Source organism: Oryza sativa, chromosome 3 (assembly GCF_034140825.1).
Source record: "Oryza sativa Japonica Group chromosome 3, ASM3414082v1".
NCBI lineage: Eukaryota > Viridiplantae > Streptophyta > Magnoliopsida > Poales > Poaceae > Oryza > Oryza sativa.
Genome location: NC_089037.1, coordinates 31,818,137 through 31,831,363, shown reverse-complemented (window position 1 = coordinate 31,831,363; position 13,227 = coordinate 31,818,137). Strand labels below are relative to the sequence as shown.

Below are 13,227 nucleotides of genomic sequence, written 5' to 3'. Positions count from 1 at the left end.
TTTGTACATATTATGCAAATTAATTTTCCATAGCAATGCAGTGGAGTATTCATCTAGTCCCCACTTAGTTTTTGTTTGGTTTGATCCCACACTTTTAATACGCCACGAAAGTAAAGGCTCCATCTTTTACCCTATATGGAATTAGCTTTACTAAAATTTAAATTTTAAAACTAATTTTTAAAGTTGATTTTAAGATTTTTCAACGAAGATTTTTTTTAACATTTGCTTTTAAAATCGCTATAGACTTATATATAGAAATTTCACCAACAAATTATCATTATCTGCTAATACTTCATATGGCTTAGTGGTTATGCCTCAGTAGCACCTTTGGTCTTGGGTTCGACTCCCCGTGGGAGCGAATTTTCCAGGATTTAACGGTTTGTGCTTTCAGTAATAGACGACGTATCTATCGACAGCGAGACGCCTATAGTAACTTCGTCAATCTCAAGGATTTACCGGCCCAGTCTTTAAAAATACTCATAGGGGTAGGTTTTGCGTGCGTGCGTACGTTCATAGGAGTAAGTGTGTGTATTACGAGTGTCCGTGTTGTACCGTGTAATTCTTAAAAAAAATGACCAACGGATGGAAAATTGGGTGCGTATGCTAAGAGGACAAATTGAGAAGGAATCTTTTGTTTTTGGCTTACATGTTTCCCGAATTACTAACAGTTTGTTTTTGAAAAAAAAAGGAGGAAAGTTTCTTTAAAAGTTCATATCAATTCATTTTTTAATTTAAAATAATTAATACGATTCACATTGTTTTACATATCTTCATAAAAATTTTCTTTCCCCTTCTTCCAAGCACACGCTTAGTATTGTAGTATAGCGAGTCAACTATTATGAGCACGATGTATTACTGGGTTTTGTATAACATGTGGCAAGTAACTTAGTATTATAATAGTACATATCGAGATTGGCGTCTTCTTGTAGTTTAACGCTGAGACATTTTAATTTTAAAAAAATCTTACTAGCTAGTACCAACGTGCGTAACAAACTATGAAGGCCAGTTTAATTATTTTATAATTAAACCCCTTGGCTCGATAGCTACAAACTTCAACGCCTTAATTTGGAAGGCTTGGGCACCACGAAAATATAAAATTTTTGCTTGGCTAATCATCTAAAATAGAGTCTGGACCTCCGACCGGCTACAAACGAGAGGCTGGCCAAACGGCTCCATTTACCCCTTATGTCGTCAAACCCAGGAGATGGCAATTCACCTACTTGCAGAGTGTCGGTACACAAGAAGGATTTGGAAGACCCTTGCGGGCTAGGTTGCGTGCGATCAACTGCACCCCAATCAATGGCAACAAGCACGGACGGTGCATGAATGATGGAAAAATACCATGACCTTAAGAGGCGTTCCCTCGAAGGCTCTCCGCACCCTTACATTGCTTGTGGCATTAGAGATCTAGAATGAAAGAAATCACAGAACCTTCCAGCAAAAGGAGCTCTCGACGATCAGCCCGATGGCCAAAATCAAAGAGGAGGCCAAAACTTGGGCTTTGGTGGGCGCGAAAAACCTAGAAGTTGGCTTATTCTATAGTTAGCTAGGGCCAAAGGCCTTTGCTTTTTCTTTCTCTTCTGGCTTAGGCCTTTGTACAGTTTACTCCTCTTTTATTCAATGAAATTAGCGATTCTCTGATTCGTTAAAAAAATATTCTAAAATTAATAGAACCATCTAAAACGCTGGATATACATTATGGGCCCCTAAGGTATGCTACTAGAGCAAAGTGAGGCTTACATATCGGCACCTAATGCGCATACAGTATTGTGAAGGAAAGGATTCCCTACATTCAAAACATTACTATGAAAAAAAAGCTCAATTGCATGTTTATATATAACAAGTTTAGTGCAAAATTTTAGGGCTCATTTGGTTGTAACCAACGTTGTCAAGCCTAATCTTAACCTTAATAAGATGTGGCTAGTAATATAGAAGTGTGGGCATTAAGCTACTTACTTAGAAAATCATCGCCAAACGTAGGAACCAAAACCTGACAAGTGACAAGGGCATACATGACGCTGCTCGTTTAAAAAAAAAAAACAAAACTAACAATGGCATAGCTGCAAACCTGCAAAAATCACTTGGGCCTCCACACTGAGGCCTCCCATGGCCCAACTATCCCAACCCAGCCCAACCACTGCACCGATCCGGGCGTCCGGCCGGCCGAAACGGCGAGAAATCCGTCCGTGTCGTCGAAACCTTTTGAACTCCTCCTCCTCCTCCTCGGCGCGCCTGTCCGTGCCCGTGCCCGGCGTGCAGCGCGCCGCGCAGCAAAAAAAAAAAAGTTCCCGACACCAGCACTGGCAGCAACGCAGCGTGAAAAGACAGAAAAAGCAACCGAACCGACCACACCGCGCGGCCCAAATCATCCCAAATCAATCCCAATCAACCAATCGACCAAACCAAACCCCCATTTTGAATTTCAAACGCCATTCCAGTATCCCACCACCTCCTCCTCCTCCCGGCGAGCAGCGAAGGCGAGATAGAGCGAGCGAGCGAGCGAGTGCGAGAGATGAGGAAGGCGACCGCCGCGGCGTCGCGCTACGCCTCCTACGACTCGCCGTCGCCGTCCCCGTCTCCGCGACGCGCCGGCGCGGCGGCGACGCCGGGGTACGGGAGCCGCGCGCTGGTGCCGGCCAGATCCGGCCGCGACCTGCGTGCCCCGGCGGCGCAGCACGGGAACCTCGGGTCCGTGCTCCGTAGGCTCATCTCCATGGACAAGAAGCCGGCGAAGAACCTCCCCGTACCTCCCGCCGCCGCCGCCGCCGCCGCCGCGAAGAACGGAAGTGGTGGGAAGCTGCCGGGGCTGTCGCGGAAGCTGTTCCAGAAAGGGTCGTCGGAGCCCAAGAAGAAGGCGCTGACGGAGGTCAAGAACGGCGGGAACACGCGGACGCTCGCCATGGTGCTGCGCAGCGAGCGGGAGCTCCTCACCCAGAGCAAGGAGCAGGAGGACGAGATCGCCGCGCTCCGCCTCCAGCTCGAGCAGAAGGACACGGAGGTACACGCTGACACATCCACACCTCCTTCCCTCTCCTCCCCGCCCACCGTCAATGCCATTGTGGGCTTACTGCCATTGCGTCGAGCAGGTTGAGCGCCTCAAGGACCTGTGCCTGCGGCAGCGGGAGGAGATCAGGACGCTCAAGGACGCCGTGCTCTTCCCGGACACGCAGCCGGACCGCCACCTCCGGGATGAGATCTCCACGCTCACGGGACAGATCCAATGCCTTGCCGAAGAGCTCGCGCAGGCATGTTCTTGACGATTTTGCAATGCCGTCACTTCACTAATTCTAATTACCCACCTAACTAAATCTTTCGCCTGCAATGGCTTCACTATGTACAGGTTAAGGCCGATAAACACACGCCAAGGTCATGTTTTGATGATGAATACTGCTCTTCCCCAAGAACACCGGTGCTTAATGAGGAGACTGCTTTCTCTCTGGTAATTTTCGCTTGCTCTACCATTCGTCTGCTACAATTATAATGTGTATGTATGTTAAGAAATACTGAAAAAGTTTCCAGATGCTCCACCATTTGATTGCTACTATCATCTGGTTTACTTGTACTTCATAAGTTGCCTTCAAATTATAAAGTTAGTTCCAACTGGTTTGTACTCGAAATTGACAATCTGCAATGCAAAGGTAGTGCCTTGGCTCATTTGTTAATAACATAATTGAAAGTCCCATACTAGCATTCTTGTCCAGTTCTTTACATTAGATAGGTTAATTCAAATTGATCGGCGGGCTGTCGCCTGTGTAGCGAAAAGGATAGGGTAATTCCTTTTCACAAGGTACTCAACGAGTACTCCTATGTGACAACAAAGAAACCAATAGGCTTTTTGTTCTTTATAGTTAACACAAAAGCTCTCCTTTTTCACAAGCACTTGTATCACTTAACCAGAAGGCACCTATAAATCCCAGTGGAGATGTAGAAGACAAATCACAGATAGCGAAAAATGCCGGTTTGTACTCTACACTATCTCACGTTTTGACATATATTCTGTCATGGGGGCAATGCAACATATATTGACACACACATTCTTGACCTCACTTTGCTTATTATTTAGTTATTTCTGATTTTCAATACATGCTCTTCACCTAAGTGATAGTTTGCAAACAAAATTTGCAGAAGCTAGTCGTTACCATTTTTTATGGTTAAATAATTTGGCCATAGATTAAGTCTTATCCTTCCTACAAACTATCATTTTGGTCTTCCTTTTCTTTTAAAAAGTTCCTCTAACAACATAAAGCCTACATGGCAATGGACTACTATAGTGCTACTTGTAATAGAAACTAGAAAGTACCATAAAGGCGCCCCTGTGCATGCCAGTTATTATTGCGCCTATCAAAAGTTTACTAATGCTGTTTGCTGCAACGCAGGAATGTAGCATTGGAGAAGATGACACACCAAACTACGGTAGTCCAGATGAAATGTTCAGCAAGGATCTTAATCCTTGCCTAACTCCATGCATCTCCAAGAGTAAATCCGAGGTATTCAGGCCGGTCTTGGTACAACTTTTACTCTTCTACTAATCCTGTCCATTTACACCATGAAGAATTGCCTTCTCCTATGATCTTATTTCTATCCGCAAGCCAAAGCAAAGTGTGGATTCTTTTTCTCATTCAAATCATGAACTTGAACAGGAGTACGAGCAACCGATCAATTCTCATCGCAGCGGCACGAAGGCCGGACAGGACAGCCTCTCCTGCGGTTCCCGTAGCAGGCCAATGTCGAAGAGCTCTGATCATCACAAGCCTACCTCAGGCACCAACAGCAAGCGACGAGTATACAGATCCGACCAAGACAAGTTCCATCAGAACCTGTTCTAGCTTTGCCGTTTACCACGGCCTTTTCCCCGGCCTCAATCACGCTTCCAGCAGTCTCCCCTGTGAAATATTCACAAGCGTGTGGACTCGTTTGGTCCATTGATACATGTCTCGAGTTGTTGTAATGGCGTCTTGGTTTGTGCTTTGCTGCTTTGCAGTGTATGCTTGCCCCTGCTGTTTCGAATGCTTGTCCAAGTCATGTGGATAAACTGTCTTGAGAAGAGGAAATAGCAGATGATGTTTTGCTTGGATTAAGGCGATACCTCTTTTTCTAATTTTTGCACTTAAGGCCAGAATATGGCAATTTTAACTATGAAGCGCAAAATGCAGTAGTTGATGTGTGGTGTGTGTCAGATAAATCTGATGGTTGAGTTGTTATTCGGAGAAATTTGATTCTGGGAGTATATGTTTGTTGAACATATTTCAGAATTATGATGAAAATGATTGAATCGCTCAATTTCGGAATACACTTCAGGCTGTCGGAACTGAGACAAGTCAGAGTTCAAATCTTGGTATCAGATCTCTCTAGGCGTTTGCGGGCATTAATCGCAAGTGAAAAAAACCAGAGCCGTCAGATCTGGAACGGACGGTCCAGATCCCAGGATGCCGAATACTAGTACTAGTACAATCTCTCTCTCTCTCTCTCCTCCCCCGCTTTCCTCTCCGTGTCGCGATCTGCGATGGTCGTCTCGTCCGCGACACCCCGGCCCCAATTCCAACACGCGTGCCCAGCAGCCGCAGATCTCTCTCCAAATTCCCCAATCCAAATCCGCCCTCGCCTCGCCCCGATCGATCCCCTCGATTCGATTCGATCCCGCCCGATGCGAGTGGAGGCGGCGGCGGCGGCGGCGGAGGCCGTGGCGGCGTGCGCGCGAGCTTAGGGTTTCTAGGGTTTGCGCTAGGGTTTGGGGGCGCGCCCGCGATGGGCCGGTCTCGCGGGGTGCCCAATTCCGGCGACGATGAAACGAACCACAGGTTTGTTTCTAGCAGCTGCTTCCCCCCGCTTTGCATTTTTCGCTCTGGTTGATGTGGAGGGGAGTGATCCATTCGTTGTCTGGTTGGGGTTTGCTGCAGGTCGAAGCGGAGGAGGGTCGCGTCGAGCGGCGATGCGCCGGACTCGCTCTCGGCGGCCTGCGGGGGAGCCGGAGAGGGTGGTGGGAAGAAGGCGCTGTACCACTGCAACTACTGCAATAAGGATATTTCCGGGAAGATCCGGATCAAGTGCTCCAAGTGCCCCGACTTCGACCTCTGCGTCGAGTGCTTCTCGGTCGGCGCCGAGGTCACCCCGCACCGCAGCAACCATCCTTACAGGGTCATGGTCAGTGCAGCTTCAGTTCACTTCACTTCTAGCTCCAAGTCTTAATGCAACGATGTAGATATACTTTACTTCCTTTTTTGTTAGCTTCAGGTGTCTTTGCTTGGGTGTTATCCTTTATTACTATACTAATCAGCTAGTGCTCTGTAATTCTTACATAATTGGATAGCCTAAAATAGTAGTGAAGCTTACAGTTGAAATATTTTTCACTTTGGTGCTTGCCATTCCTGATGCATGGTTTATGTTGTATGTGATTTTGCACCAGGACAACCTGTCTTTCCCTCTTATTTGTCCAGATTGGAATGCAGACGAGGAAATCCTTCTTCTAGAGGTACATTTTTCTTTCATTTGCTTTATTTACTTTCTGGCTGTTGGGTTTTGACTGTTTACTTGTTATAATTAATAAAAGGGAATTGAAATGTATGGTCTGGGAAATTGGGCTGAAGTTGCGGAGCATGTTGGCACCAAGACCAAGGCACAATGCATTGATCATTATACAACTGCATACATGAACTCACCTTGTTATCCCCTTCCGGTAATTATTTTCTCAAACTGTTAATTTGTTTAGTTCAACTGGTAGTCGTCTGGTACTCCTTAATTCAATATACTGTCTCGTGATCTCATCATTGTAGGATATGTCTCATGTTAACGGTAAGAACAGGAAGGAATTGCTTGCTATGGCTAAAGTACAAGGCGAGAGTAAAAAAGGTGAGTTGCTATCATACTTTTCAGTTAATGTAAACAGTCTTTTAACCTGCAAGTTGTCAAATATTCTACTTTTTGTTTAACATTTGAAGATTTCACACTGATGGGATAACAAAAAACACATGGTGTTGTGTGGTTTAGTTTTCTTAACATGCTAACATACTACTTGCTAATCGCCATACATAATGTGGTTCAGTGGTTTAGCCTTTTGTTTAGTATTTGATTGCGCACCTATGGTCCTCATGGATATATCAGTATGTTCGGTACCCTGATTTTTCAACATTTAATATCCAAAATATGAAGGGCAATATTAAAACATAAAATATAGGGTGCTAGTTAGTGAATGTAGGGTGCTAGTTAGTGAGTGATCTATGTCATGTTCTTTACCTGGTGAATTGGCAGCAGCACAATACTTTCAATTGGATGTAAGATCCATTTGGGCTTTTGTTTGGATGTAAGATCTCACATCCAAACAAAAGCTCGGATCTGATATCTGTGGATCCAACAGACACATAGATCCTACCCTACATGCTTTTGGCCTATCCACCTGCATGACATACTTCCTTCACTGATTTATTGCTATTCCCATCAGAAGCAGCTGGGCTGCCACCACAGCGTACCACAGCGTGTAACTGTAGTACTGTATACAAAGAAACAAAGACTAGGTATAGATGTACAGGTTAATAATCAAAGGGATAAGTCCATTTTACCCCCCTCAACTTTTCATGTAGTCTAAAACACACCCACTAACTTGAAAACCGGGTACATAACCCCCTCTAACTTTTAAAACCATGCAAAGGAACCCCTCATGCAAACTTAAGTGGATTTCATCTGATGTGGCAGTCCAATCAACCCAAGAAAACAAATAAAAAATCGATCAGTGCTCTTGCTCTCTCTGTCCATACGGGATTACCACGATGAGCGGCGGAGTGAGGCAGTGAGCTAGAGCGAGGGCCATGAGATAGTGCTGACGGTGCTGGATGCCGATAGTGCCGAGGCCGAGCTCCGCGTCCTTCCACCTCCGTCCTCCGCTGGTCGCCAGCACACGGCGCTGCCCCGAGACAGATCTGGGCACGCATGGAGCAGGCGACGACGAGGCAGAGCTCAACCTCGACATCACCGGAGCTCGAGCTTGCGCTTGCGGCGCATGGATGAGAAGGCGCTTGGGGAGGCGGCAGAGGGAAGGAGGGAGGTTGAACTAGCTGACGGATGGAGGAGGCGCTCCGGGAGCCAGAGCTTGAGCTTCCCTGTAAGATCGGCATCAGCGGTGAGCTCGATCTCCCCCTCCCCGTCACCCTTGCGAGAACCGGCGAGGTCGAGCTCCCTTTCACCCTTTCAAGAGCCGGTAAGCTCCATACCCCCTTCCTCATCGTCGCCCCCTCATCCGCCCCTCCTACACCGACCGCCAACGAGCACAAGCTCAAGATCCGCCTCCTCTGCTGCCTCTAGAGCTCGATCTTCTCCATGAAATCGTACCAGCGAGCTCGAGCTCAAGCTCCCCCTTCCCGAGCGACTCCTCTTCAGAGCCGACGCGTCACACCAGCTTGCTGGTGGACCTCGAGCTACTTGGGGACGCCGAGTTCATCAAAGGCGACGAGGCTTGGGGATGAGGAACTCGAGCTCGACGAGGTGCCAGCGCTTGCCGTAGCATCTCCCTAGCATGCGTGCACATGAGGAGGGAGCTCGTCGGCCATGGCTAGAGGGAGGATGCCGGGGATGGAGGGAGGGAGCTCATCGCTGCTTCCGCTCCTTAGGGAGCTCATCCAAAGAGAGGAGGAAGAAGAAGAGGACTGGTGGGACCCTATGTTGACGTGGCGTCCAAAATCGTCCAAAACCAGTCTAAAACCGCTATATGATGTAAAATGTACGGTTTTACTAGTTGGAGGGTGTATTATGGCCGGTTTTGTAGTTCGAGGTGTATTTTAGACAAACATAAGAGTTCGAGGGTGTAAAATGGACTTTTCCCATAATCAAATAACAGAACCTTGCACTGTATGATGACTCCAAACTGTAGGGGGAATCCATCATTTGTCACTGCAAAGATTGCCACACTTGGATTAGTCCCTGCTTGTGTCATCATAGTGTTCCAATCTTAGCAAGGGCACCCCTGTGACATCCTGGCCCAATTAGGATGAGGCCTGTGTGGCCCATGTGAACTGTGTGCGCATGTTTAGTACCACCTTGCTAGTCTAGCAAGGGTGGAACCAACTTATAAGGCCTCATCCCTCCAACCATACGACTCCCGGGTTAACCCTTTTACACAAAGCGAGGACGGAAGTGTAAGTGGGGTGGTATGTGTAAGTGGGCCCGCCCGTCGGTTGGGCTGGCTACGCGGTTCTGGAGGGAGGGCTGTTACAACCCCCCTCTGAATATGGATTTCTAATTGGTAATTGCTGCCTTGTGTAATAATTCAAATATGAAAAGCAGAAAAGGAGATAATATTTCACTATATTGGCTAGTATTTATACATGACCTTTTATTATTTGTATAGGAACTTCAGTGTTACCAGGGGATTTGACCCCTAAGGACGAGTCTCCATTTTCTCCCCCAAGGGTCAAGTATGCTGTTCTTGCTTTACACTTGCTGGCATTACTCTGAAATTTGCAATAGGTTGTTTACCAACTTTTTAACTTGCATAGGGTGGAAGATGCACTTGGAGAAGGTTTAGCTGGTCGATCACCTTCACACATAGCTGGGGGTACGTCTCATTGACATGACAACCTTGAACAATTAAATTCTGAAACAATATATCTTTATATTTGTATATTTTATGGAAATGCGCTATCACATTATGCTGATGCTGTTGAATCTGTCCAGGTGCAAATAAGAAAGCATCAAATGTTGGACAATTCAAAGATGGTGCTAATGTAGCAAAAGTTGAAGGTATAATCCTAACTGAACACAACAGTCTTATTTTGCATTCTACACATATCATTCAGCGTTGCACTGGTGTCTATAAAACATTACTTACATTTATCGTTAATTCGTTATAACCAGTCATGGGTGACCAGATCAAACTTAAACGGAACAATTCTTGGCATGGACTCCGAAGCTCTCAAATTTCAACCTTTAGGATATGTCTAATCATGCTTGTCACATTCTTAGGAATGGAACTACAAAAAATAACAGCACCAAAATTATGTTTGCCAGAATTTTATACTGGCAGCAAAATGAACTAAAGTTACTTTTTTATTTATTTATGTGGGGTGTGAAGTGTTTGTGGGAAACTCATTTTCTTTACTGTGTTTGTGGGAAACTCATTTTCTTTACCGTATCGAAGTATACACCACGCATCCTGAACTTTTCATGTTTATGTACATCTGTTTACTTTAATATTGCCTTGTTTAACTTGCATGTCGCAGATGGTCATGTGGATAGAAGTATAGGTGTGAAAAAACCCCGATATTCTGCAGATGAAGGGCCTTCTTTGACTGAACTGAGTGGATACAATTCAAAGAGACATGAATTTGACCCAGAGTATGATAACGATGCTGAACAGGCACTCGCTGAGATGGAGTTTAAAGAAACTGATTCGGAAACTGATCGTGAACTGAAGCTAAGGGTATTGCGTATTTACTTGTCAAGGTTGGTTAACAGTGCTGATGCAATTATTTTAACTGTATTATTGCAGTAACTTCATTATGGAGATTAAGAAGATCAGCATCTTTTTCTGTTCATCTTAGTTATTATGATGAAAGCCTTTTCCATTGCTTTAGTTTCTAACTAAATCAGTACATATCTTCGCTTTTTTTGGTGATTTGCTAAATGCCTGTCACTGAATTTTCTGATAATCCAAATATCCTACTTGAAGTTATGTCTATCTCACACAGCCATATTATGCGTTTTGGTCCATAAAGAGAATTCATTTCTTTGTTGCATTTGTAGGCTTGATGAAAGAAAAAGGAGAAAAGAGTTCATACTGGAAAGAAACTTACTATTTCCTAATCCTTTGGAGAAGGATCTCACAAATGAAGACAAGGAAGTTTACCATCGCTATAAGGTGTTCATGCGTTTCCTTTCTAAGGAGGAACATGAAGCACTTGTTAGGAGTGTTCTTGAGGAACGGAAAATTCGAAGGAGGATTCAAGAGCTTCAGGTATTTATTTATTTTATTAAATTCAGGTATTTAATTTGTACTGTACTTTATGCTGTCATATCTTTTTCTTTCATTTCTTATAAAGTTATACATTACTGCAAGAACTATTCTATTACGTGTTGACTCTGTATATGCTATAATGCTATATGAAGCTGGGAAAGATGGATTACTTATTTAGTTAACAAGCAAAGGAATTACCTCAATAAATTTAATGGCCTGTAAATCTCTGTTTTACCCCTTAAGAACAAATCTTTCTGCTAATTATTTTGTTACATGATAGCCAGCTTTACACTGCGTCGGACAATAGGATAATAACATGATGGTGCAATTTCTTTATTTTAAACACAACAAAAGAAAAACATGGTGTAGGTTATGAAATAGGTTAAGGGCGTGTTCAAACCTAATGGTTCGTAACTCATTTCCCCTGCGCAGAAAACGAGGTTACTCATTACTGCATGATTAATTAAGTATTAGTTACAAAAACCTGAAAATGGATTAATATGATTTTTTTTAAAAAAGTAACTTTCGTTTTGAATTTTTGTTTTGCAAAAAAGCACCGTTTAGCAGTTTGGGAAGCGTGCGCACAGAAAATGAGGGAATAGAAGATGAGAACCGGTAGTTCACAACGCAGCCAAGTCTTCTAAAGCATGCAGTCCTGCATACAGTATTTTGTTCTTTCTTTGTTCAGTATCATGCCATTTGGATTTGGTATGGATTGGTAACATAACATGTTCTTTACTGATCACACGAGTAACTCTTGTTGGTTGATTTTCTGATTCTCCCTTCATTGATCTGGTTGCATTATGTTCTGATGCACAAGAGGTTGTTTTGCTTCTATGATGTCCAGGAATGTCGTTCTGCTGGATGCCGTACATTGGCTGAAGCAAAGATTCACATAGAGCAAAAGAGGAAAAAGGAACATGAGGTGAATGCCCAAAAAGCTAAGGAAAGTGGTCAGCTCTTATCCAACACTAAAGTGGTGCATAAGACGAATCGACCTATGAAAATCGAGTCAGATGGTAATTTGGATCAGAAGAAAGGTGGTGCCAGCTTGGATTCTACTGGCAGGGATTCTCCAAAAACCACAGGGCATGCAGGCACTAAACATTGGGATGACTGGGATATTGTTGGTTTTCCTGGGGCAGAGCTATTAAGCACCAGTGTAAGTATATTTCAAATTTCAATGTTCTAACATTTTACATTTATTTGTGCATATTTTATCTTGTCATTGCCTTGTTCATACTCCCTACAGTAAATAAATGATCCATTTTTCAATTTCAGGAAAAAAATCTATGCTGTCAGAACAGATTGCTACCCAACCATTACCTGAAAATGCAGGAGGTTTTGATGCAGGAAATATTCAAGGGTAGTGTCGCCAAGAAGGAAGATGCCCATGTATTATTTAAGGTTGACCCTGCCAAAGTAGATAACGTTTATGATATGGTGACGAAAAAGTTGGGTACCAATGAGGAGGCCCCGACTGTTTAGCCATGTTTTTGAGTTCCTCAATCAGCGCGTGGTTTCTGATTTGCAGCATGACTACTGAGACAGCTAAAATGGAGGCTATACTTGAATTAAATTGGCTGTAGTTGAAATTTGTGTGAGGTGTCTGAAGAAGCACAATAAGGCATTTCAGCCAAATTGTAAAATTATCGCCCCGATTGGAATGTGTAGCATGAGTTTACCATACCATTACTCTCCATTTTAAGAGGATGGTTTGCCCTCGTTCGAAGTGTAACGTGTAACGTGTTGCAGAGCCACTAAAAGGGCCTTGACAGTATAGTGCCTGAAATGATGTATGTAAACATTGCCACCTTTTTCATATGTGACATCGTTCCGATACCAGACGCTATTTAATTGTTGTATTTCACTGCCTAAGAGGTTTCCTTTGTGTTTATTCGATGTTACACACTGTATGTTAACATAGTTTGTTGCGATCCATTGCCTGCGTCTTTCCTTCTCTCTTGTTGGTTGGTGCATACTTGTTTAGCTGTGATACGATATCAATGTTCAATGGTATGTACACTCCTGATTCTAGTCGCAGCTTCATTTATCATGTTGATTCTGACCATTGCAACGAATTCCTTTGTTGATCTTCTTCATCTTTGCAGCAGCGACTAATCAATATCGAGAGCTTGGGAGAGATCCTGGCATGGCAGCGGAGGATCGAGCGATTTCAATCGTCGTTGATCCAGGAGCAGATGGAAGGGGTGGTTTTCTATCTTCGATCGTGCCAAAGGTAAAAGGCACTCTCGTTCCGCCACACCTTTCCTGTCTCTTTCCCCATC

At 44.2% G+C, this 13,227-nt stretch overlaps 2 protein-coding genes across 2 annotated transcripts; both read left to right on the top strand.

Annotated features, from left to right (window-relative positions):
- The first annotated feature begins 2,357 nt into the window (after positions 1 to 2,357).
- LOC4334127 (uncharacterized) lies at positions 2,358 to 5,078 on the top strand. The gene is made up of 5 exons (XM_015773929.3): positions 2,358 to 2,998; positions 3,087 to 3,245; positions 3,341 to 3,439; positions 4,377 to 4,487; positions 4,641 to 5,078. The coding sequence occupies exons 1-5, from the start codon at positions 2,513 to 2,515 to the stop codon at positions 4,824 to 4,826; spliced, it is 1,041 nt and encodes a 346-aa protein (XP_015629415.1). The 5' UTR covers positions 2,358 to 2,512; the 3' UTR covers positions 4,827 to 5,078.
- Positions 5,079 to 5,476: 398 nt separating this feature from the next.
- Positions 5,477 to 12,891, top strand: LOC4334126 (transcriptional adapter ADA2-like). The gene is made up of 12 exons (NM_001402268.1): positions 5,477 to 5,798; positions 5,898 to 6,141; positions 6,404 to 6,469; positions 6,548 to 6,673; positions 6,771 to 6,846; positions 9,335 to 9,401; positions 9,483 to 9,541; positions 9,661 to 9,726; positions 10,206 to 10,428; positions 10,729 to 10,939; positions 11,787 to 12,101; positions 12,221 to 12,891. Exons 1-12 carry the CDS (start codon positions 5,746 to 5,748, stop codon positions 12,425 to 12,427), a joined length of 1,713 nt encoding a protein of 570 aa, NP_001389197.1. The 5' UTR covers positions 5,477 to 5,745; the 3' UTR covers positions 12,428 to 12,891.
- The last annotated feature ends 336 nt before the right edge of the window (positions 12,892 to 13,227 follow it).

Coding starts and splice junctions, on each gene's coding strand:
- LOC4334127 (XM_015773929.3), top strand. CDS start 2,513: ATGAGGAAGGCGACCGCCGCGGCGTCGCGCTACGCCTCCTACGACTCG. Junction 3,440..4,376: donor AGGAGACTGCTTTCTCTCTG/GTAATTTTCGCT, acceptor GCTGCAACGCAG/GAATGTAGCATTGGAGAAGA. Junction 4,488..4,640: donor TCTCCAAGAGTAAATCCGAG/GTATTCAGGCCG, acceptor GAACTTGAACAG/GAGTACGAGCAACCGATCAA.
- LOC4334126 (NM_001402268.1), top strand. CDS start 5,746: ATGGGCCGGTCTCGCGGGGTGCCCAATTCCGGCGACGATGAAACGAAC. Junction 6,142..6,403: donor ACCATCCTTACAGGGTCATG/GTCAGTGCAGCT, acceptor ATTTTGCACCAG/GACAACCTGTCTTTCCCTCT. Junction 10,940..11,786: donor GGAGGATTCAAGAGCTTCAG/GTATTTATTTAT, acceptor TATGATGTCCAG/GAATGTCGTTCTGCTGGATG.